Source organism: Pezoporus wallicus, unplaced genomic scaffold (genome assembly GCF_028554395.1).
Source record: "Pezoporus wallicus isolate ANWC-B61680 ecotype Strahan unplaced genomic scaffold, APGP_CSIRO_Pwel_v1 contig_14689, whole genome shotgun sequence".
NCBI lineage: Eukaryota > Metazoa > Chordata > Aves > Psittaciformes > Psittacidae > Pezoporus > Pezoporus wallicus.
Genome location: NW_026637698.1, coordinates 78,535 through 101,542, shown reverse-complemented (window position 1 = coordinate 101,542; position 23,008 = coordinate 78,535). Strand labels below are relative to the sequence as shown.

Below are 23,008 nucleotides of genomic sequence, written 5' to 3'. Positions count from 1 at the left end.
CTGCTTCATGGACACCAGATGGACTGGGAGCCACTGGAGGAGAAACGGAGCTGGATCTGGCAAGGCAAAGCCATAACAGGGTGCCAAAGAGAGCATCCAATAACCAGGAGAAACCCAACCTCCAGGACTGAGAGCGCTGTAGGATTAATCCACTGATTTCCTATGCACACTTCAAGAGCCACCTGCACCAGCTATTTCTCTGCCTAACCCCAGTGCTGTAAACCCTGTATTTATGGGGCTGCCGGGCACAAGAAAGCATTTTCCCAATGTTTAATTTCTCAGATGTCCTCATCCCACATGCCACTGCTGCTTTTATGCATCCATAAATAGGTGCTTAGTGCTGCTCCCTCGGCCCAGGGCGACGGGTCAGGCCAGCATCGCTCTATCCATGCTCGCCAAATGGAAATGGGTGTCCAGCCCCCTCGGCCTCCTCGGGTGGTTCCAAACCCAGCAGAGACTGGTTGGTGCCATTAACACATCTGCAAAGGTGGATGCTAGCAAAAGGGCTGGTGAGCATCCGTCAGGGATGCTGGCTTGCGAGGGTACCCCTGCAGAGCACCAAGGGAGGCAGGTGGAAGGGAAAGAGGGATGATGGGGAGCTAATGCTGAGAAACCAGTGCTTTATCCTATTGATTCACCTAAGCAACCTGGCTTCAGGGCTCTGAGAGGGTTCATTGTTCTCCCTGCCCTCCACAGAGCAAACAGCAAAAGCAATTTTGCCTCCCGCACACAACTCCACCAAGGGATGCTGAAAACAAACAGGAACCAAGCCTCTCCTCACAGATGCTGCAAGAACAAGCAGAGGGGAGGAGGTACCCTCCCACCACTTATTGCACCCCAGGGGATGCAGGAAGGCACAGCCCAGCCTGCCTACCCCCTGCACCACACCTGCAATCCTGCCCTAGGGGGATGCACCTGAGCCAACATCCGCCCTCAACCCAGCTCCCTATGCAGACGCTCCCCTACTGAGGAGGAGAATTAACCCGCTTGGATGCCCCAGGCCAGTCCTTCAGTTGGAGAGAAGGCAACAGCCTTCACAGAGCACTGCATTTAAGGCAACCAGGCCTTAAGACTCTATAAAGCTTAACAATCCCCTTCCCAGCTGCGGGAATGCCAGCGGCGTGGGAGAAAGCAGTGAGTTAACAGCATTAACGGCCTTGATTCGGGATGCAACGGGGACCACTCTATAAATCAGTGTGTGGCTGGAGAGCTTTCTAGGGTAGAAATGGGTATGAGGAAGAAAAGGAAGAGATAAATAGCACACAAGTGTTAATTACAGACCCCTCCCTGCAGTGTCTTTCACCTCCAGCATCACCAAGCACCACGGAGCAGCCGTGGCTGCAGCACCTTTTATGTGTGCAAGACAGGGTCATTGCAGAAGAGATGATGCCCAAGGTGCATGAAGCCACTTCCTTCATAGGGAAAACTGAGATCTGACAATGCCTGGGCTGACAATGATTCCTGCCCTGTTCTGCACCAGTTTGGAAGGGGAAAGGACCACTACAAACCTCCCAGCAGCAGGGTCCCCACATGGAAATCCCAAGGTGCGCACCCTCAGTGGGTGCCGATGGGCAGAGATCCATTGGCTCACAGCACAACACTCACAACACTGCTCACCATAGCGCTTGGAGAAGGGCAGGATCGGCCCCAGGAGATGAAGAGGTGATGAACCTCGAGGAGCTCAATGGAGAAGCAGCAACTGAGGGCCCGTGCTGTGCCTAATGCTGCCACTATCACACTGTTGTGCTGGGACACAGCCCCCGCAGTTGCAAGTACAAGCACAGCCCTGCCTAAATCACACAATCCCAGCCTGTTTTGGGTTGGAAGGGACCTGAAAGCTCATCCAGTTCCAACCCCCTGCCATGGGCAGGGACACCTTCCACTAGAGCAGGTTGGAACTATGAAGCCTGCCAAAGGAGGGGCCTCATTCGGCAACCCACCCCCATGGGTAGTAGCTTTCCATCTCTTGTGGGGACCAGAGATCTTTTGGAGTATGTCATCTGGATGGGCTGGGCTGCTAATATTTTGGAGCCCTAAGCTAAGGAGCTACACCTACGTCTGCTTTTATTTTTGCCTTAGATGTCTCCTCTGGTCCAATTATAGACTAATCACATTTTATCTAGCATCCGTTTCTCCCCCGCCTCCTTTCCCACCTCCAGAAGAGAAAGCAAGAAGGGAAGAAACAAACATGCTATTAATTGACTGCTGTTTTCTCCTGGCTCCTTCTCTGGGCGTGTGGGACATGGGGAAGGGGACTGGAGATCCTGCCAGCAAAAAAGCAGCGTGCTCAAATGATGCTCAGTGAAAACAAAGCTCCTGCAATGACATTATCTGAGCGTGTGCCTGCCTGCATCCAACAGCTTTTAAAGCATCGACTGGTAACAGCATGGCCTCCAAAAGCAAAGTCCCTGCAGGTCTGAGAGACCAGAAGGCTTTAGGAAGCTCAGAGGAAAGGTGCGAGGTGCTCATCAGACACCAGGGAACCCATAGGTGAAAGACAATCCATAAGTGGTCCAGGGAAAGTGCAAGTCCATTGGAAACAAAGGCGCTGTCCTTGCCTGTGAAGGACACACAGATGATGGGAGATGGAGAGGGAATTGCTAAGCGAGCCCAGAAGCAGAAGCCTGTGGGACCTAAGCAACCTAAGCTGAACACCAGCTTCCATTTGGCTCTGGGTGCTGGTAGAGCTGAAACCTTTTGCCAGCTGGAACAGGAGCCCAACAGATTTGGTGGTAGCGTTTAGGCAGTGTTAGGAGCTGACTGATCCAAGGCTGGATGGGCCGGGATGCGATGATTCAACTTTGGCTGTGCAGCAGAAGCAGTGATTTAATGAATGGGCAACAGCATCTCAGCAACCTCTGGTAGCCTCAAAACCCCTGCTTATTCCACATCCCACACACTTGGGCTGCAGAGATTCCTCCTTTCTTCATGCCCATTTAACCTCCTCCTGCCGTGGGCCAGCACAACCCACTCCAGTCCTTTGCCAGCGAGACCAAGACCTGCTAAAGCAGGAGATGCTGTGTCCACATCACTCCCTGTGCTCCCCTCTGACACCACACCGAAACCACAGAGGAACCAAGGGAGGCAGAACACCGTTTCTGGCTATTTCATCATGCTAACAACAGTCCATCACCTTCTCACAGCCTTTCCCTCCCATCACATACCGCGGCCATAGATGCCATTTGCTTCTTCAACCTTGGTTTTGCTCCCTTCTGCTTCCCCCTTCCTTTTGCCAACATCCAGGAAGACCCACAAGGAATAAACACAGAATAGCCATGGAATTAAGTCTAAGGTCCCTTATACTTTTTTGCACAGCCCCATGAACCAGTAAAGCTCTGCAAACCACTGGATGATCCCATCTCCCTTTCCAACCCCTTCCCGTTTCCACCCAGGAAAACCTTCTGCAGGGAAAAGGAGCCAGGAGGAGCAGTTGCTCTGCCCAGCATCCAACTCCTGCATCCCCAGGGCAGGGACGAGGACATGCAGCACAGGGAAATAGATCACTGGGTCAGGAGGAGCACGAGAGGCTCAAGCGCATCCTGAGCATAGGAGCAGAGCAATGGGTACTTACCATCGCGCGGCGTTGGCGGCGTCTGAGTAAAGTAACTATTGGGCTTGTCTGCAAAGAAACACAAAACAAGGGGCTGTCAGCACTCCCCTTTGGTACACGTTCTCCTCTGCGGCCCCCATACCCCTGCCCACCGCTCCCCAGCAGCTGCTGGACCAGCATTTCCCTCCTTCAGCACACAAGCAGGCACTGATCCCCAGGGAATGCACGGGAGCAAGAAGGGAACAGGAGCTCCAGCTCTCCCATTTGCATGAGGGGAGCATCTCTGGGTTGGGATCTGGCAGCCTGGCAGGATCAGGTGCATCTCACCAGGGCTGTGATGTAAATCACGCTGTGCATCACCTCTCACACGTGTACCTGGGTACCAACTCACCAAGTCACCTGGGTTGAGCAGGACAGCAGTAGGGATGCTGCACCTCCAACCAAAGGTGGGAGAATGGGGTAACCTGGGGCAGCAGAAGGTGAAAGCTCCCATAGACAGGACCACAGATCCCAGGGCAAAGTGGGACCTTGCCCTGCCACTGCCAGCCCTTACATCTGGATATCCCCTGATTAGCCAAGGAGGTGAGCCCAAAGCCAGGCTGAAGGCTTTGCCTGCCCTCTAAAGGCTTTCCTCACAGCAGGCGTTGGGCACTTGCCAGCATCAAGGAGGTAAAAGACACCTCTCATGATGGAGTCTTCCTCACAGGCTCTGGGGTGGGGAGCACCCATGCAAGGATGTGTGAACAGAGCACAGTGCCTACAGCAGCCGGCAGTTCATGGATGTACCCGCATCCGCTTGGAACCAACTGTGTGATCTACTCAGTCACACCAGGGCAGCCTGACCTCAAGGAGAACTCTGTCTTGCCCCGACCTGCTGATTCTTCAGAGCAAGAGAATGTATAGAGAGCAGGAAGCAGCCTAGAAGATATCTCACATCCGTCACATATAGTCACAGGTTGAGTTTCCTTATCACAAGGGAGCAGCAAAAGCCCTTGGCCAGGGCAGGACTCACATCGTTTGCCCCTCACCTCCCACAGAGCCCTGCTGAGATCCCCACCTCACAAACAGACCAATGCATCCCCCTCCGGAGCATCACCCACACTCAGACCTCCAGCAGCAGATCAGGACACGGAGTATTTTGGGGACACGGGACACAGAGGGTGCTGGTGCAGCCAAAAGCATGAGCACACAGTAGGGAGCTGGAGCTGGCTCACACACACCCACATTCACAGCATCATCTAAGGGAAAAGGAGGGTAGAGCTACATAGCGAGCTGTCACCTCCCCAGACAGCAGCAGACAAGCGATGGCAGCACTGGGATGCTGCTCCCACACTGACCTGACCCCTGCTTTTCCCTCCCCTGCTCTTCCCACACGCCCAGAGACACCTACAGTTGTTGAGGAAGAGCAGAACGGCAAATCCCAGCGTGGAGGTGGCCAGGAGGATGAGGCAGATGTTGCATGGGATCATGAAGTACCGCACCACCAAGGAGACCTTGTGCTGGTACAGCCGGTCCCGCTCCAAAGCCCCCGGCGCCATGGGGTACTGGCAAGCTGTCATGCTGCAGGCCAAAGCTCGACCCACCGACGACCCATCCAAGGCAGAGCAGCCACAAAGCTCACATGAATCCCTCTTTTCCCCCTCCCTGGTTGTGTTCAGCAGCAGCAAGACCTAAGTTTTCCCAGAGGTTCCCATTCTCTGCTCACAGCAGGGCAAGGTGGCACCTCCAGGAGCACGAGTTTGTCCCCACAGCTGCCATCTCAAAGCAGGGTTTTGCCTAAGGGGCAGGTCCGAGCTCGCTCTGAAAGGACACACACAGTCCTGTGCTCAGCAATCCCTCTTCCAGCCCGGCAGGTGTCATGGAACAACAGAATCCGTGTCAATCCGCACCTTGCAAACTAAACAACCCCAGGCAAAAGTGCTGAGAGCTCAAGTTCTGCAGCCAAGACCACCGGGATGGGGACAAGCTGCTACTGGTGTGGGAATGATGGAGGCTGCCACAGCCCCGATGCACGCTGCCTCCCAAGAGCAGGGCTGGGACAGAGGTGATGCGAGGGGGACCAGCATGGGACCCTTCTTGGGCTCACAGCCTCGGAAACATCCGTATTCCCTCAGTATCCTCTTGGTGGGGATGGGAGGTGAAATCTCACCACCCCGGCGGTGTGCAGCAGCCTCTCGCTCCAGGAACACCGAGCTTCCTCCGCTCTCTGTGTCTCCTTCAGCTGCGGATGCTCCGGAGCAGGTATCCCACGCTCCCAGCTTCCGAACCTCCAGGAATATCCTCGCACCGGAGGATGCTTCAGCAGCCGCGCAGCGCGGCTCCGCTCACATCCACCGCTCCTCCACCCCGCAGCCTCGCGTCGCTTCCCCCGCCGCTTCCTCAGCCTCCGGTGAACAAACCGGTTCCGCCGCCCCGGTCCTCCCGTCGGGCTCGCTGCCGCCCCGCGCACCTCGGCGGCGGAGAGCAAGCGGGGCAGAGCGGCACCGCTTCCTCACGCAAGGACATGCCAGTCCTTCCCGGAGCGATCCCGGCTGCCCGCCGAGCCCGGCATGGGGGAAGCGGCACGGGCGGGACAGGGGGACAGAGCGGCGCTGCCGGAGCCCCGCTCCCCAATCCCCGCTCCCTAATCCCGGGATTCACGCGTGGAAGGGCCGCGCAGCATCAGACAACGGAGCACCCGCCCGCCCCACGCCCTGAAGTTTCCCCGCCCGCTCCGCTGCCCCCGGCGCCCGCCGTGTCCCCCCCTTCCTTCTATCCCCGTTCCCCTCCTTCCTTCCCCGCCCGCCGTGGGTCCAGCCCCGGTGAGCGCAGGGAGCGAGACCCCCCCCAATAGACAACAAAGGAGCGGGCGCGGCGCAGACAAAGAGCGGGGAGCGCTGCCCCGTTCCCCCGGGGCCAGCCCGGCCGGGACCCATCGCCCCGCCCGCCCGATCGCCCACGTTGGGGCGGAGCGGCCGGGAGCAGCATCGGACCCTCCCCAGCGTTAGGGACGAGACCCCCGGGGGCAGCGGAGCCCCGCAAGGAGCGGCCCCGCCGTGACCATTGTCTGGGTGTTGGTGCTAAAGGGAGGGCTCAGTCTGGAGAGGAGAAGGCTCACGGGGGGCCTCATCGCTCCCCCATGGGACAAGAGGAACCGGCCTCAAGCTGCCCCAGGGCAGGTTTAGATGGAGCTGAGGAACAATTCCTGCCCCAAAGGGCGCTCAGGCACCGGAACAGGCTGCCCAGGGCAGGGCTGCAGGCACCGTCCATGGAAGCATCCACACGCTGTGGAGACGAGGCCTCAGTGCCATGGGGCAGTGGTGGCCTTGGCAGTGCTGGGAACGGTTGGACTGGATGAGCTGGAAGCTCTTTTCCAACCCACAGCAGCCCCACACGAACACCCGGAGGGAGCAGGCGCAGAGTGGGTGCTCTTGGGTCCATGCACCACCAGCACACCAGCTGGGTGGGGGAACAGAGAGTATGGGGAGAGAAAAGATTCCTCTAGTGAAGGTCTCGGAACAGGCTGAGCTTTTTCCTACCATGGAGGAACAAAGCAGCTCTGGAGGCTCACAACAAAACCCTGCAAGAGGAGGGCTCTCTGGTTACAGAAGCACCTGAATACACACAGCCCTGCGCTTCCAGGGGCTGGTTCATCACCCAAGCCATGGGACACGAGGGCTTCTGCACGTCCCTTGTCCCGCAGCGCTGCGAGGGGCTGCCCTTGCTGTACCACATCCTCAAACCCCCCTCCTATTCTCCTCAGGGAAGATGAGCACTGTGGGGATGTGGCAGCGGGGAACCCCGCTGTGGGCAAACTGGGAAGCTCATTGCAGAGAAGCTGCTCTAAGTTCCTCCCATCGCCCCATGCTCGGCCCCCAGCAGGCAGCCAGGACGGGAAGCACAGCCTGGGGAGATGCTCACTGCATGGAAATTCCCATTCCAACAGACACCACCAACCTGAGGTGGGAGAACAACCCTGCGGGCAGCATGCATCCCTCCCAACCCCAGCCTCGCTCCTCCCTCACCTTGGCAATTAGCCTGGAGCCTGAGGGACACAAACACTGGAGCTGAATCCACCTCCTCTCCTCTCCCCTCCGGTGGGGAGATGTGGAGGAGGTTGGGTGGTCCCTTAGCAGGGCACTGCAGGCATCAGGAGTCAGCAAGGCTCTGGGATCTCCTTGGGATGGGATTGGCGTAAGGTACACCACAGAGCTGCTCGTCTCTGATGGAGATGTGGGCTGGGAGCATCCTGAGTGTCCCAGCACTGTGGGTACAACGTGCCAAGTGCAGGGAAGGAGGAAAGAATTCCAATTACGTCCCAGGTATTGCTCCCCTTTAAACCTGCATCACTCCCTGGGGACTCACAGAATATGATCCCAGCTTGCTGCGAGGCATGGGCTGCATCCTAACCAGGGGAGCCCACACAAGCAGGGTGCCTGAGCACAGAATCAGCTGGGTTGGAAAAGACCTTTAAGATCATCAAGCCCAACCTTTACCCACCACAAAACCATGTCACGTCCAAGCAGGCAGGAAGATTGATGTGCACCCCAGGAGCTGTTCTCCTCCAAACAGAGCCCCTGAGAGCCCAACTGCTTCCTGAATCCATCTCTCCCAAGCATATCCCTACTAAAAACCCATCTCAGGATCCCCCTCACAAGCAAAGCCCTTTGCCAGATGGGGAAGTGCTCCTCATCCCTCTCCAGAGGCCACAGGACATGGCACAACACCCCTCCAGCACCAGGGATGAGGAAGGAGCACTCACTGAGCAAGTCGAAGCACACAGCAACTGGATGGAGACTCCAAATCTCACCACACACAGAGCCCCCCACAACCTCTCCAACCCAGTGTTTCCCCCCCCACAAAGGTTAAGCTCAAGTCCCTGCTGCATTTATAGAACCCTTCCCAGTGATTGCAGCCCCTGGGAATCTCTGGAGCATCACACAAGAAGCCAAGACCTTCCCATAAAGCAAAGTGCCCTGGTCCTCTCCTCTGCTTGGTCACCGCATGGTCCTGCATCCTTCTGCTCTGCCCTGGGATACTGCCCAATGCCTTCCCCATGCTGACGCTGACCCAGCAGCATCCCTCTTCCCTCCTGTACTCCACACACCTCTCCCTGAGCTATGCTCAGAGCCATGCTTCCCCAGCAATCCCAGCACACGCAGGCTAAGGCCAAAGGCTTCCAGTAAAGAAAGGAACAAATCCCAAAGGGAATCCAGGCCATTTGCATCCTCCTGCCTGCGTGTTTTCACATGCAAATCACCGCTGCACAGTCCTCCCTTTCTTCCCAGGTCTGTGAGGACTCTGTCCCCCCCAGCCCTTTAGGGGCCGCTTTTAGGGGCAGGAGTGCCTCATGTATGAACAACTGTGTGTGCTGGAGGAGGCAGGTTCAAATGCAGCACGGGCAGGTCAGACACTTACATTTGCCTCATGCAAGTCTCTCAGATGAGACTTGGTTATCAGAGGAGCCACGTGCACTGGGGAGACGTTGCCTGGTCCATCCATGTGGGTTATGGCTGTTATCACCTCCCCAGAGCTGGATGCTGCACAGCTACATCTCATGCCTGCATCCTTCTGCATCAGCTACAGCACACAGGGACAGCCAGTCTCCCATACGATCCCTTTGCCAACCTTGCCCACCACACTCATCCCTTTACACTACACCAAGACATGAAGGACCAGGTAAGAAAGCACAGCAAGACCCCAGCAAGGTGAAGGAGCACGTAAAAGCCACCTTTGGCTCAGAAGTGAGCAGCCTGGAAGATGGAAGAGGTGACCAGTGGGCCATGCAATGGCTGTGCACAAGCCAAAGGCACCTGAGACATCAGGACAAGTTGGACCACCCTGATACCTTTACATATGGCTCAATTGCAATGGGAAATCCCAGTCCCACCAGCCAGGCTCCAGAGCATCCACTGCTCATCATCCATGCAGCATTCCTCCCTTTCCTCCTCCTTGGAACTGGAAGCATCCTGGCTATAGCTGCAGGCTTTCAGAAGGGGACCAGCCTCAGCAAAGGGCAAGAGGCAGAAAGTCACCGTATCTACCAGGGAAGAAGAGGGAGGGACAGGGATAGCCCCCATTATAACACCTTCAGACACAGCTATTCTTCTCCTACAACAAAACATAATCCTTGAGCTCACCCATATTGCCCAGGCCAGTTTCTAAACCAGTGTTCCCTGCATTAAGGCCTCCATGTGGTCACCAGCCAGCTAAAAGCCTGGTGCCATTAATGGGGTTATCTGTGGCCTTTCACAGGGAGGATGTCGGAGCAGCAGCACAGGCAGCGTGGCAGGATGCTGGGGTTATCCTCTTGCTGCGGGAGCACAGACACGCATTGTGGCCCATTTACTTGGGAAGAGATAACACCAGGTTCATTTCCTTCGCCTTCATTTCTGCCTCTTCCAGGCACCAGCCTGCGACATCAGACCCCAGTGCTGCTTTAGGAAGTGGCTGGTAGCTGTCAGTCTCTCCCACTGAGCTACAGACCTCACAGGAGCCCCCAGCTCCTGCTGTTTCCAAGCTGATTCCCCACCTGGCTCCATTCTCCCTAATCCTGTTTGGCAGGGAGCTAATTGGGATTTATCTGTCAGCACCCAATGCCTGGAGAGCCATTTTGTGCTTCCTCCAGGGAGGGTGAAGAGGAGGAGGGAGCCTGCAGAAGGCATTTGCACATCCTTCCCTTCCCCATCCCCTCCTGCAGCTCCATAGGCTCATTACCAACATTGCAGAGGAGGGGGAGAAAGTGGGGGCTTTAATTATTTCATTTAACACTTGGCAGGACCCAGCTTGACTCCTGCTGAGCAGCGCTTGGGAGGGAAGAGCTCTGATTCCCTATCAACGGGAGACAGGGATGCGGGTGCGCGGGGAGCGGAAAAGGGGTTCCATCCGCACCATTCCCAATGAAGAGCTACGCCAGGCAGTGCTGGACAAGAGGTGCCTCTTAATTTCCCTCTTAGTGACTTTGTCCTGAAGCAAACCCTTCTTACCATGCACGGGGACCGTGCAGCTGTTTTCCAGATGTGCTGTAGGATGGAGTGGTCCACGCTCATGTGCCACAGGGGATACAGGTCACCCTCTCTCATGCATCACTGTCTGCACATCACAGCCTGTGCTGCACTGGAAGTGCCAGACAGCCCCAGATGTTCCTCACACTCGCAGCACAAAGCCCATAGCAGTTCCACCCAACCACCCAAGAGTGAGTGGGTTTGTGATGTCTCTGCCTCCCCGATTTAAACAGGGAAAGGTAAAACAAGGTGTGCCCACGGAACTTGGTGTCCACGTCTAAAATGCTCCCCAGATACAGCACAGATCAAAAGCAGGCACAGAGCGAAGCGAAAGCAACCCGAGGGAAGGGGATGATGCAGCCCAGGGCTAGGACACACAGCTCCAGACAAGCACTGTCACCCTCTGCCTTCACAAGGATTCCCAGGAGAACCACGCTCCTGTGTTCAGGGATCATGGAATACAGTTGGGTTGGGAAAGAGCTTTAACCTCATCAAATCCAACCATTCCCCAGCACTGCCAAGGCCACCACTGACCCATGGCACTAAGGACCTGTCCCGCTGCCTTCTCCCGGTGTTCCAAGGGTATCCCGAGCGGGATGCACGCACTTCACAGCCCCAACCCTGCGGCTGCTCGGGCTGGAGCTGCGGCGCTGCAGCCCTGGCTCCTCTCTGGCAGGCTCACACTGCCCTCTGCTGCTCCGCACAGCACGGATCGTGCTGCAGGAGGCTCCAGCCGAGAGCAGGCTGCCCCCAGCATCCCCATGCATAGGGGGGATGATGGTGGAGCAACAGGAGGGTGATGAGGATGGGAAGCTGCTCCTTGCCGGGGGACAACAGACCTGTCAAATGCTTCACAGGCCAGTCTGCCCTGAACTGTGGCTGCCCCATCCCTGGCAGTGCTCAAGGCCAGGTTGGACACAGGGGATTGGAGCAAGCTGCTCCAGTGGAAGGGGTCCCTGTTCATGGCAATGGGTTGGAACTGGAGGAGCTTTAAGGTCCCTTCCAGCCCAAACCATTCCACGATTCTATGACAATTCCTATCCATCAGCCCTCAAGGAGCTCAGAAGCAGCAGTGGGGGATGCAGGAGTGGCCAGCACATATCCCGAGCAGAGGTGCCACATCCCAACAGGAGAAGCATCACCTGCCATGGAAGCTGTACAAAGTGCTGCAGGCGGAGGGAATACTGGCAGCAGTATTCAGGAAGGACCGGCCACCTTGAGCCAGGGCTGCTCTGGGGTGCAGAACCTGAACCCCATGCACAGGGCAGCCCCATAGCCCTCTGCCATCTCATCCCAGGCAGGGCTCTGCACGAGAGCAATGGGTTTGCCCTTGGTTGCCCCACTCAGGACAGCCATAAGAGAGCCCATAATCATCGAGTCACAGAATGGTTTGGGTTGGAAAGGGCCTTAAGATCATCCAGTTCCGACCCCCTGCCATGGGCAGGGATGTGCACCCTCGAGTGATGCAGCTCTGTATCAGTCACCATCCCCTGTCACCAAGCTCCCTCGGAGCAGCTCCTTGGTTGTGGCAATGCTCAGCACCCACCATAGACAAAGCACGAGCTCCACGCTGTGGTCCAGGCTCTCTGGTGCAGCAGAGCTTTGTTAACTGCTTCCCATCAAGCAAACAAAGCGCAGGGGCCATGGAGTGGTGCAAGATTGGGCTCCTGGGAATGCACAGAGCCAGGCTGAGCAGCAGGATGAGACGAGGCAGCATTGCCCTCTCCTATAGAGTAGGGGAGGACACACACAGCCTATTGCCCATCACCCAGCCCCACAGCGATGGTGCTCAAACCCAGGCTGCATCCATAGGGTGAGCAAACCCCCCTCAGGGAGGTGAGGAGGGCTGGAGCCCATCACTAGAAAGGAGAAAGGAAGCACAGCCAGCAACCATGTGCTTGGACATGCCTGCAGGGGAGGATGCAGCCGCTCCAATTGGATTGGGAAGGCAGGGAGAGCCACAAGAGCCTATGGGCAGGGACATCCTCTGTAACCAACTGTGGTCCTGCTTGGAGCTTCCTCATAGGCACAGCAGCGGGGCTTGCAGGTTGGATAGCAAAGGGAGGAGGTAAAAACCAGCCACCACGCTGCCAACCACACACAGCTCAGAGTAAAGCACTTTGTGCCAGCGAACAGCCCCCACCAGGAGCAGAGCAGGATGCTCTCCTGCTTGGAAATGCAAGGGACTCAGTTTATGCATCTCAGGGCTGATGTACAGGGATATTCAGCCAGCAGAGGATGCTGTCGGCTTGGACAGCTTCTCTCCATCCTCCTCCTGCGCTCGGAGAGGTCCATAAACCTCTATGTCCCTCTGTCCAGCAAGGGCACATTTCCAAGCAGACCCTTAGCCTTCCCCTCCCGTTCTGCACAGCAGTCTCTATACCGTACATAAAGGCACAGACCAGGCAGGAAATACAGCAGCAATAGCTCTAAACAGCTCAGCAGCCACAGCTGGCCCGGTGCTGGTGGACATGCCCGGACCAAGGCCAGCTGAGCTGCCACAGCTCCGTCCCACCCCGTGTCACACCAAGGAGCCAGCTGCTTATCCATCTCTATGTATGTGTATGTACATAGTGTGCCCTTGTGCTAGAGGCAACACTTCGTACGTAAGGGGCACTAGAGGGACGTGGAGCTGTTGGAGCGAGGCCAGAGGAGGCCATGGAGATGCTGCGAGGGCTGGAGCAGCTCGAGAAGAGAAGGCTCCTGAAGGGGAGACCTGAGAGCAGCTCCAGTGCCTAAAGGGGCTGCAGGAAACCTGGAGAGGGGCTTGGGACAAGGGATGTAGGGACAGGCCAAGGGGAATGGCTTTAACCTGCCCGAGGGGAGACTGAGATGAGCTCTTAGGCAGAAGCTCTTCCCTGTGAGGGTGCTGAGGCGCTGGCACAGGGTGCCCAGAGAAGCTGTGGCTGCCCCATCCCTGGCAGTGTTCAAGGCCAGGTTGGACACAGGCTTGGAGCAAGCTGCTCCAGTGGCTCTGCTCTGCCCCATTCTCCATCCCGAGTGGATGAGCACAAAGGTTTGTGCACGCAAGGGGAAGGGTGTGAGATGAGCATCCAGCCCAAGCACGTGCCAAACGCCTTCCCTACACACACCCCGCATCCGCAGCCACCAAACAAAGGAGCTGGCCACGAGGCTCCAGGGATGCCGGGATTCCCAGCACCGGGGATCACGGGGAAGTGGGCACCCAGCCAGGCTGCAGCCATGGATATCACACGCGCTGCCCTCGCCTGCTAAGGGCTGCTCTCACCACGCACAGCACACACACGGCTTGCTTTAATGACTGGGATTCACTGTTTAATACAATCCCAGACTGCTTTGGGTTGAAAGGGACCTTAAAGCTCATCCAGTTCCAACCCCCTGCCATGGGCAAGGACACCTTCCACTAGAGCAGCTTGCTCCAAGCCAGTTCTGCCTCTTTCATGAGCTACATCAGGTACAACACATGCCACAGACCCCCCAAGGACAGGTTTAACCCATCACTTTTAGCTCCATTATGAGCTGGAAAGATGCTATTCCCCCCCCCCTCCCTCTCCCCAGGAAACTAGTGAAGGTGAAGGCTAAGGATGGAGTTGGAGATGAGACACACACTAGGTGAGAGGCGTCCTTAGATCACAGTTTCATGCCCACAGCACTCCAGAACCTTGGTGCTGCAGCACCAGCACTCGCTTTGTGCGAGGTCAGGAGCAATCCAATGGAGCCCAGGTACCAAAGTCAGGCTGGGCGAGGTGGAGGCAGAGGGGAAAGCAGCTCTTCAAACTGTGATCTAAGAGCAATAGCTCCCTTTGAGGTGAGGGCACGCTCTGCAGCCAAGAAGCCACGGGGATGGATGTGCCTGTAGCCACCTCCAGAAGGTTTCTATTGCTCCAGCACATCCTAGATGGAAGAATGACAGGGACTACCCAACGAACCTGATGGTGGATGGAATAAATGGTATTGCTTTGCATGACACACCACCACTTACCAGCAAGAAGCTTCCTATGTTCTTTAGAAAGCAGGGGAGGAGAAAAAGGAGAGAACAAAACAGTTAGAAACAAGGAAACAGGCAGCTAACCCAAAGCTTTCCTACCCTCCCAAGCCCCCCTCTCCAATGCTCTGCCATCAGCACCACATGGGGCAGCTTCCATCCATCTCTTCCAGCCCTTTCCATTGGGCACCAGCTCCCAAATCACCCCAGGAGGTGATGGTTGGGTTGCCAGTATTCCTTATCCTTGGTCCAGCAATCCTACATCTCACACTGAGGAGGCAGGAGGACAGCAGCTCATGTGCAGCACCAAGCTGTGCCTCTGGACACCCACATGTGGTCCAGGGCTGGACAAAGGGGACAGCACAACTGGCACCTTCACTTGCAACACAGCAACATGCTATTGGTACCCCCAGCATTTACCCTCATTTCAGAAGCATCACTTGTCCCCTTTGGGTTTGTCTCCATGCCCATTGATTTAAACATGTTTTCATGACACAACAGGCCCCCGAATCTACAGATAGGCAGAAAACATCAGGATCCTGACGCAGTGCAACAGCCTAAACCCTGAACAGCAGCACAAGGGATAGACAGAGAGCCCCAGGACCAGAAATACGTGCAAATAACAGCACAAACCCCATCCAGAACATCCCAGCAGTGGCTGCTATCAGCCACACAACACAAGCACGCTGGAGCAGATACCGCAGTGATTTGATCCATGGAGAAGCATGCCCTCTTTCCTTACAAGGAGAGCTAAAGGAAGTCCTGGAGAGCATAAGAAGTGCAGCCAAAGGCTCAGAAGAGAACGTGTATTAACTGCTAAACTTCGCCTTGTCAATAGGTGACTTCTTGAAAGCAAACTCACTGTCTGTAACAGCCTGGAGCTACCCATAGCCACGCCAGCTTCCCAATACAGGCTCCCAAGGATCATATGTTTCCCATTCAGCCCAAAGGGACCCATCCTTTGTCATCGCAGCTTGATACCTCCTACCTAAATGCATCACCTGGGCCGGAGCTACTTTCGAAGCCTAGGAAACCAGAGCAGAGGATGAAAGAACCCAACACCCATGCTGAAAGAGGAGGTTCACAGTTAAACAGCTGAGCATTTTAATAGCTGTTCTTCAGCACAGCTTATTTATCTCCAAAGTCCTCTATGGCAGCATGGAAGCCCTGTAACCGTTAGAGCATTCATCATAGAAGCCTATGGAAATAGGAGCTCAGGTCCTTGTCCCACACCACCAGGACAAGGGTAGGTGAAATGCAACTCAACCTGTTCTGTTCCACCCAGACTGCTCTGCCTCCTCACAGAGCCACACAATTTGCTGCTACATAGTTGAGAGCAGGATGGAGCTTGGAGTACGTGGTGATGCTCACGTGCTTTCCTCACGCTGGGCTCGGGACATGGAGCCCCAGGGGAAGCCTGGTGGGATGCAAGGGGTGGAGGTGGGTGACTTCCCAAGGAAAAGGATCATGCTGGGCCAAAGAGCAAGAGGAAGCAGGAGGAGGAAGGCGAGGATGCAGCTGGAACAGAGCACTGCGCGCTCATCGGTACCCAGGCTGAGGGATGCTGAGGCCTCCCCTGTGCTCTGCGTGCCACAGCAGCAGCAGCTCCCACAATGGGACATGGCTAATGTGACACTGTGAAGAGGCCTGACAGCTCACCGAGACTGTGAGGGATACAAAACAAAGTGAGCATTGAGGGCTGGAGACGGCCCCATGCCAAGGAAGTGACGTGCAGCCTCCTCCGCTGGCAACAGGGAGCCCCTCTCTGCTGTAACCTGTTGGGAAATGGAGGGAAGAAAGGAAGATGGGATAAAAACAGCTTGAAAACATCCCAGAGCAGCGTGCTTATTTGGGGATTTTCATTTATAAAAAGAGGCAGAAAACCAGAAATGAAAGCCAAGACCCCATGGCCAGCTTTGGTGCAGATGATGTATGAGTGTCTGGCTGCAGCACTGCAGCCCTCCTTCCATTTGCTCTGATGCCTCCAGATTCAGGTGATGCGGATTGTGCCATCTCCATCACATCCTTTTGTCACCTGTCAGAAGAGAAGGCTCTTCCTCCACTCCTCTTCCTCTGCTACTGCTGGGGAGCAGCAGGGGAAGCCCCTTATGCCAAGGCAGCACCTCTGAAGAGCCTCTTGCCAAGGTGAAAGGAAGGCGCAAGAGCAGCAGCAACACATTTGAAGCAGCAGAATAGACTTGATAGGACAAGGGCTGATGGGTTTAAACTTAAACAGGGGAGATTTAGATTAGATATAAGCTGTGGCTGCCCTATCCCTGGCAGTGTTCAAGGCCAGGTTGGACACAGGGGCTTGGAGCAACCTGCTCTAGTGGAAGGGGTCCCTGCCCATGGCAGGGGGTTGGAGCTGGATGAGCTTTAAGGTCCATTCCAACCCAAACCAGTCTGGGATGCTATGATACAGTTGAGATCAGTAGATCAAGATCAACATCAATACTCCATCAATAGAACAGCATAGAGCCAGTGTGCAGGCCTGGGGACTAATATACTTGGTTGGGGTTTCTACAAACCTGTTGGCCACTGTTCTTTCAGGGCTTCACCTGGATCCCTATCCCTTGCCAAGTGAAAGGATGCGAATGCCAGCATGGAGACGTGCCCGTTGCCACCGAGTGACAAACAGCAGCAGAGGCACCCAGCACACGCAGCAAAGGGATAAAGAGCTCATCCCCCATGTGCCACAGCACGGCATTCCCAAAGCAGCACCTTTAAGGAACCCCACCGGGGCGTCCAGTGGAGACGGTAACGAAGTGTCACCCACCGCCTGCTCACATCAAGCAGAGCTTCCATGTGCACACAGCAAAACCCGCTGTTCATTGGGTCTGTAACAGCCAGGGAACACCGGGAGATGGCAACAGAGAGAAGATGAAGTTGCCAAGACCCCCCCCCCAAAGCTGCTGTCATCAGTGCTGCAGCCCCCAAGAGTGGGAATTGCAGCACCAGGATGAGATGTGAGCGTTGCTCCAAAATCCCATCTGGGATGCAGAGCACTAGGGATGAGGGTTGGATGGAGAACAGGGTCTGTGTTCCCTGTGAGGCTTCAGATTATGGATGAAGAAGAGCATCCCAGAAGGGTTAAAGGACTCCAGACACCCACTCAGGCTGGTGTAGCCACAGCAAGACTCAACACTTGACTCTGTGGAGCCAGAAGTCACTTGTGACTCATGGACATCACAGAGCCAAAAGCAGCCTGGACCACTCCTCTGCTTAGCAACAACCACCCCGCATCAGTGCTGGATGGGGTCCTGGTCCAGCACCTTCCCACCCCGCAGCTCCTTCTTCCCAAAGCCTGGCGGGATGCACGTGTTCTCCTTCTCATTTTGAGAACAAAAGTGCAATTGAGATGAGTAACCCCAGAGCCTGACCTGCCTTTCAACCCCAGCAGGCTTTGATTTTCCCTTCCTCATGCTGCGGCGTAACCGAAGCAGCTGTTAACAGCGAGGACGGCAAAAGCAGTTTATTTTACTCTAAATTAAATACAACAGAAGAGAAAGGCGAGCGGGAGGTTCCGTTCCAAGGTCAGGCACTTGACTATGGAACGTTTCCCTGGATAGAAACCTACTCGGAGCAAGGGAATACACCCGAGCTCTGCAGAGAAGCAAAGCAGAGCAGGAAGCTGGAGCTCATGCGATGCCTGGGGAGCACAGGCCAGGCATGGAGCCGTGGTTGGGACACAACATACAGACCCATTGGAGCACCCAGGATGTGCCTTTGGCTTCCTTTCCTGTGTCAGGAAAAGTGGAGCTTATGAGAAACCACATGGGGCTTGAAGAAGTGAGATGCTCGACCAACATGGAGCATGGGATGGTTTGGGTTAAAGGGATCTTAAAGCTCATCCAGTTCCACAGGCAGGGACCCCTTCCACTAGAGCAGCTTGCTCCAAGGCCCTGTGTCCAACCTGGCCTTGAACAATGCCAGGGATGGGGCAGCCACAGCTGCTCTGGGCACCCTGTGCCAGCGCCTCAGCATCCTCACAGTAAAGAACCTCTTCCTTATCTCCAGCCTAAATCTCCCCTCTTTCCCAGAGCATTTCCCTGCTCCTGGGGTCAGAAGAGCTCTCCAAGGCAAGTTATCCTCTGGGAAAACCCTGCTTGGAGATCCCAATCTGAAGAGGAGACCCTGGAAGTTGGCTTTGCGGAAGGACCAAACACAGGCTCAACCCTTGGGGTCCAGGCAGGGCTGGGGGTTCCTCTGTAAATCTACCTTCAAAGCCTTTTGTCCTGGGATCAGCCCTTTAATGCAAGTTAAAATCACTCCATGGGTATAACTACTAGCAGGGATGGGGCTGGATAAGGGAAGCACGGAGTCCCTGCCAGATCCCCTAATCAGGATTGGCTTGCAGGGATGCATGCCAGTGAAGGGACAAGGAGTGGGGACTGCTCACCTGCACCCTGCCAGTCAGAGCTCATGCACCAAGGGACGAAGCCAGGTCCTGATGGATCCCAGGACCCCGACAGCGCCGTGTTTTCTTTGCCCTCACACCAGTGCCCCCGATAAGCCTGGCAGCGCGATCCGGGTTGTGCTGCCTCCTTCCCAAGGAAACAAGCCAAGGGTTCCCACGCCACCTTCCCGCTGCTTGGGGCACAAAGGCAACACAGACTTCCTGAAATCCCTCTCTCCGTGACTCTCCCTACTGCTTCCCTGCATCCTGCTCCAAGGCCACCCTCCGTACTGAGATAACAAGGCACTTGCTGCCAAAACCAGCAGCCAGAGGGGCTCGGGATCCACACAAATCCGCATTCAAACAAAGACCTCGTCTCAATGGTCCCAAACTGGAGATGAGCCCTGTGGCTAGTGCTTACCTAATGCAGTGTGGGGTTGTCTGGAAGAGCTCAGGGCCTGGGTACCAAGGTGCTGTTGAAAGCCAGAGGCATCCAGGCACCCGCTTCCCATCCACAGTGGGATGCAGTCCCCAAAGTGGCAGTGAAGAAGGGCAGGAGAAGGTCTGGGATAGCCGGATTCCATCAATTTAATACTGAATCCATACAGAAAACGAGCAAACACACACTAAATAAAGAAAATCTCTATTTCCCTTGCAGTTGGCATCTGATTCAGAGATTTGCTTCAGTCTGGGGCATCCACACATCCCTCGCCTTGTAAATCACACACTCATTAAACACATTACACTCGCTCTCAACCCCATATCAATCGGCGTGCCATCAGCATCCAATAATTGCTGCTGCTGCAATTCCACCTCCCGGGGGAGGTGTGATTCCATGTGTTAATTGTTTAGGCTTGGCAAGAGATGGGAGCTCGGGAGCAGCCACCTTGGGGAGGAGGGTGATGCTGAAGAGGTTTTCTCACCTTCCTCCCCTCCCCAGCTCTGCAGCGCAGGGCTCCAAACACAGCCCCGATTGAAACCAGATGTGTCGGAAGTGTCTCATTAGCTGTAATTGCCTTGCGAGGATTTGAGGTTTCCCCTCTGTGCCACCACCAAACACCCTTTTAAGCTGCTGCTGCGGGTTGGGTACCAGGATGCGCTGGCGGAGGGGAGGAAGGAACCCACAGGGCAGAGCCTCCGCTACAGTAAGGCTTTGATTGAAGCCAGGGCGCGTTCATTCAGAGCAGGCTGGCTGCAGGCATCAGCCTGCTGAGTGGCAGAGGATCATCACCGCAGCAGATTAAGCTGAGAAAACTCAGCATCTCGACCCCTCTGCCTTGAGCGCGGCTCATCAGGGCCAAATGAGTCGTGAAACGGCCTCAGGAGCAGCTCCCTTCCTTTCCCAAAGGGGGAAAACAGGCACAAGACACTCCAGGAGCTCCTTCCCCACAACTCCAGGCTGATTAGGGCTGCTGGCAGGGAGTCCGGGCTTCCTTACCCAGCCATCCCTGCTTGTCACTTTACCTGTGGAGTGATTTCCCTTTGGATGACAGGGCTGAACCCAGACCAAATCAAAGCCAGACGCAAACAAGAACAGGTCAAGCAGGTCCTAGCAAAGAACTGCAGCGCTGTTTTTGTTGCCCTCAATAGGGAGACCTAAAACAAGGCAGGAGAGGCACGAGCCACCTCAGGGACTGGATGAGACCCTTTCTGCCCCTATGAGCCACTATATTCATGCTGAGCAAGTTCCCCACATATGATAACAGCTTCCCACCCATTCATTTTACTACCTCATCCCTTTGTTCTTGTGCTGAATTTCAACATCTTCAAGTAAAAGCACAGGCAGAATCTCCAATGCAGAGCATGTTATCATCATAGTTCTGCCACACACCACAGGCTGTGACTGCACCCCACTTGTGGTTTATTATCCAAGGCAGAAACCCCTGGTAAGCAGCACCCTGTGCTCTAAGCCCCCACCCTGCATCCCTAAGTGGTGGGAACAAGCCATAAGGATAAAGCTGAATGGGAGAATGTGTTGTGCCACGCACAACAGGATGCTCACCGGGTACTTTGTCACCTTGCTATAGATGGGCATCCATCCCTTAAGCAATTTGCCTATCCTGAGTACCACTACAACCAGGGTAGCGCATCCCACTGGGATACAGTCCTATAAGATGCCCTTACTGCAGGACCACTCTTCCCCCATTTCCTTCTCCATCCCTACAAGACAAAAGCCCCAGTCTTTTGCTAGACACAAACTACTGTAACAGCCACCCCAGGGACAGGGTGGAAGAGCGATTCGAGTGTCAAAGGAGGAGTGGGCACCCGCATTGCTTTTGGTGAGACAAGCACAATGGAGAGCCTGCAAATCTCCCCTCTTCCTTAGGCTCCTTTCTCAAGTCCCTTTAGCATGCGGCATCCCCTTCTCTCCCCCCCTCCTCAATACCAGCAGAGCTCAGATCACAGTCTCCAGGGCTAAGACAATAGCTGCTTATGTTCTAAACTAGCACTGCTTTCTGGGAAGAGAGCCAGGGCTGGCAGCTCTCAGCAGCAGGGAATAAAGGATGTGTTTGTGCTACGGAGCCCCTCTGCACCAGTGGGGCACCCTCAAAGGGAGGCAAGGCATCAGCCTGCTGGGGATGCGGAACAGAGATGCAGACAGATGCCCCGGGCTTGGTGAGAGGGGAGTGAGAAAGGCCACAGGACTGAGAAGAAGCAAGTGCCTTGTTCATTGAGGCAACCAGCAGCGAGCCAGGCTCTTGGGCACAGGCAGACATACAGCATCCCCTATCTGAGAGAGCTAAGTGAGCCAAGGCTGCAGCGCATCAGGCTGGTGGGATCTGAGGATGCTCCGAGGATGCTCTGAGCACTGGAATCACTTGAAACAGGGGCAGGGGCACGGTCACAGTCATAGAATCAATTAGGGTGGAAAAGCCCTTTAAGCTCATCCAGTCCAACCATTCCCAGCACTGCCAAGGCCACCACTGACCCATGGCACTGAGGCTGTGTGAACACTTGCAGGGACGGTGCCTGCAGCCCTGCCCTGGGCAGCCTGTTCCGATGCCTGAGCACCCTCTGGGGCAGGAATTGTTCCTCAGCTCCATCTAAACCTGCTCTGGTGCAGCTTGAGGCCGTTTCCTCTTGTCCCATCCCTTGTTCCTTGGGAGCAGAGCCCAGCCCCTCCTCGCTCCATCCTCCTCTCAGGCAGTTGTAGGCAGCGATCAGGTGCCCCCTGAGCCTCCAGGCTAAACCCTCCCAGGTCCTTCAGCCCTTCCCCATCACACTTGTGCTCCAGGCCCTGCATCAGCTCCATTGCCCTTCTCTGGCCCCACTCCAGCACCTCAGCATCTCCCTTACAGCAATGTATTGGAGCATAGTCCCACCAAGAGCAAGCTGCACACCAGCAGTGTCTGTCTAAGCATGAACCACAGGGATCCCCACTGCAGCGGAGCGGGCTCAGAGCCCTGTGTCTTGCCAGACCTCAGAGCAGCCTTCCAGGATCTGAAGGGGGCCTATAGGGATGCTGGGGAGGGACTCTTCATTAGGGACTGGAGTGACAGGACAAGGGGGAACGGGTTCAAACTGAAACAGGGGAAGTTTAGGTTGGATCTAAGGAGGAAATTCTTTCCTGTGAGGGTGGTGAGGCACTGGAATGGGTTGCCCAGGGAGGTTGTGAATGCTCCATCCCTGGCAGTGTTCAAGGCCAGGTTGGACAAAGCCTTGGGGTGAGATGGTTTAGTGTGAGGTGTCCCTGCCCATGGCAGGGGGTTGGAACTGGGTGACCTTAAGGTCCTTTCCAACCCAAACTATTCTATGATTCTATGACCTGCTGCCTAGCCTGAGCACATAGTCCCAGGGCATCAGCTCCTCCACATCACAGCACTGAATGCCTGCAACATGGGCTGGATAACAAGAGGTACCCTTGGCTCCCTATGGAGGAAGGTACTTATATGGGTTAAGCAGCAAGCGTAGCATCGTCTCATAGAACTGCTTGTGTTGGAAGGGACCTTAAAGCTCATTTAGTTCCACACTAGGATCCCTTCCACTAAAGCAGCTTGCTCCAAGCCCCTGTGTCCAACCTGGCCTTGAACACTGCCAGGGATGGGGCAGCCCTTCTTCCCTGGGCATCCCTGTCCCTTCGTTTGAGATCTGAGCCCTCCTGCAGCGGAACAAAA

General features: G+C 55.6%; 1 protein-coding gene across 6 annotated transcripts in view; it reads right to left on the bottom strand.

Moving 5' to 3' along the window:
* Positions 1–23,008, bottom strand: part of AGRN (agrin) — a 105,783-nt gene that overhangs the window by 51,109 nt on the left and 31,666 nt on the right. For 3 of the 6 annotated variants that reach the window (XM_057407216.1, XM_057407217.1, XM_057407219.1), the window contains exons 3-4: positions 14,495–14,515; positions 3,572–3,619 (exon numbers count right to left, since the gene is read on the bottom strand). In XM_057407216.1, the coding sequence (XP_057263199.1) occupies positions 3,572–3,619; positions 14,495–14,515 (69 nt within the window). Of the gene's footprint in view, positions 1–3,571; positions 3,620–4,940; positions 5,909–14,494; positions 14,516–23,008 lie in introns of those variants that run through there. The other 3 variants (XM_057407218.1, XM_057407221.1, XM_057407220.1) reach the window with 2 other exon arrangements.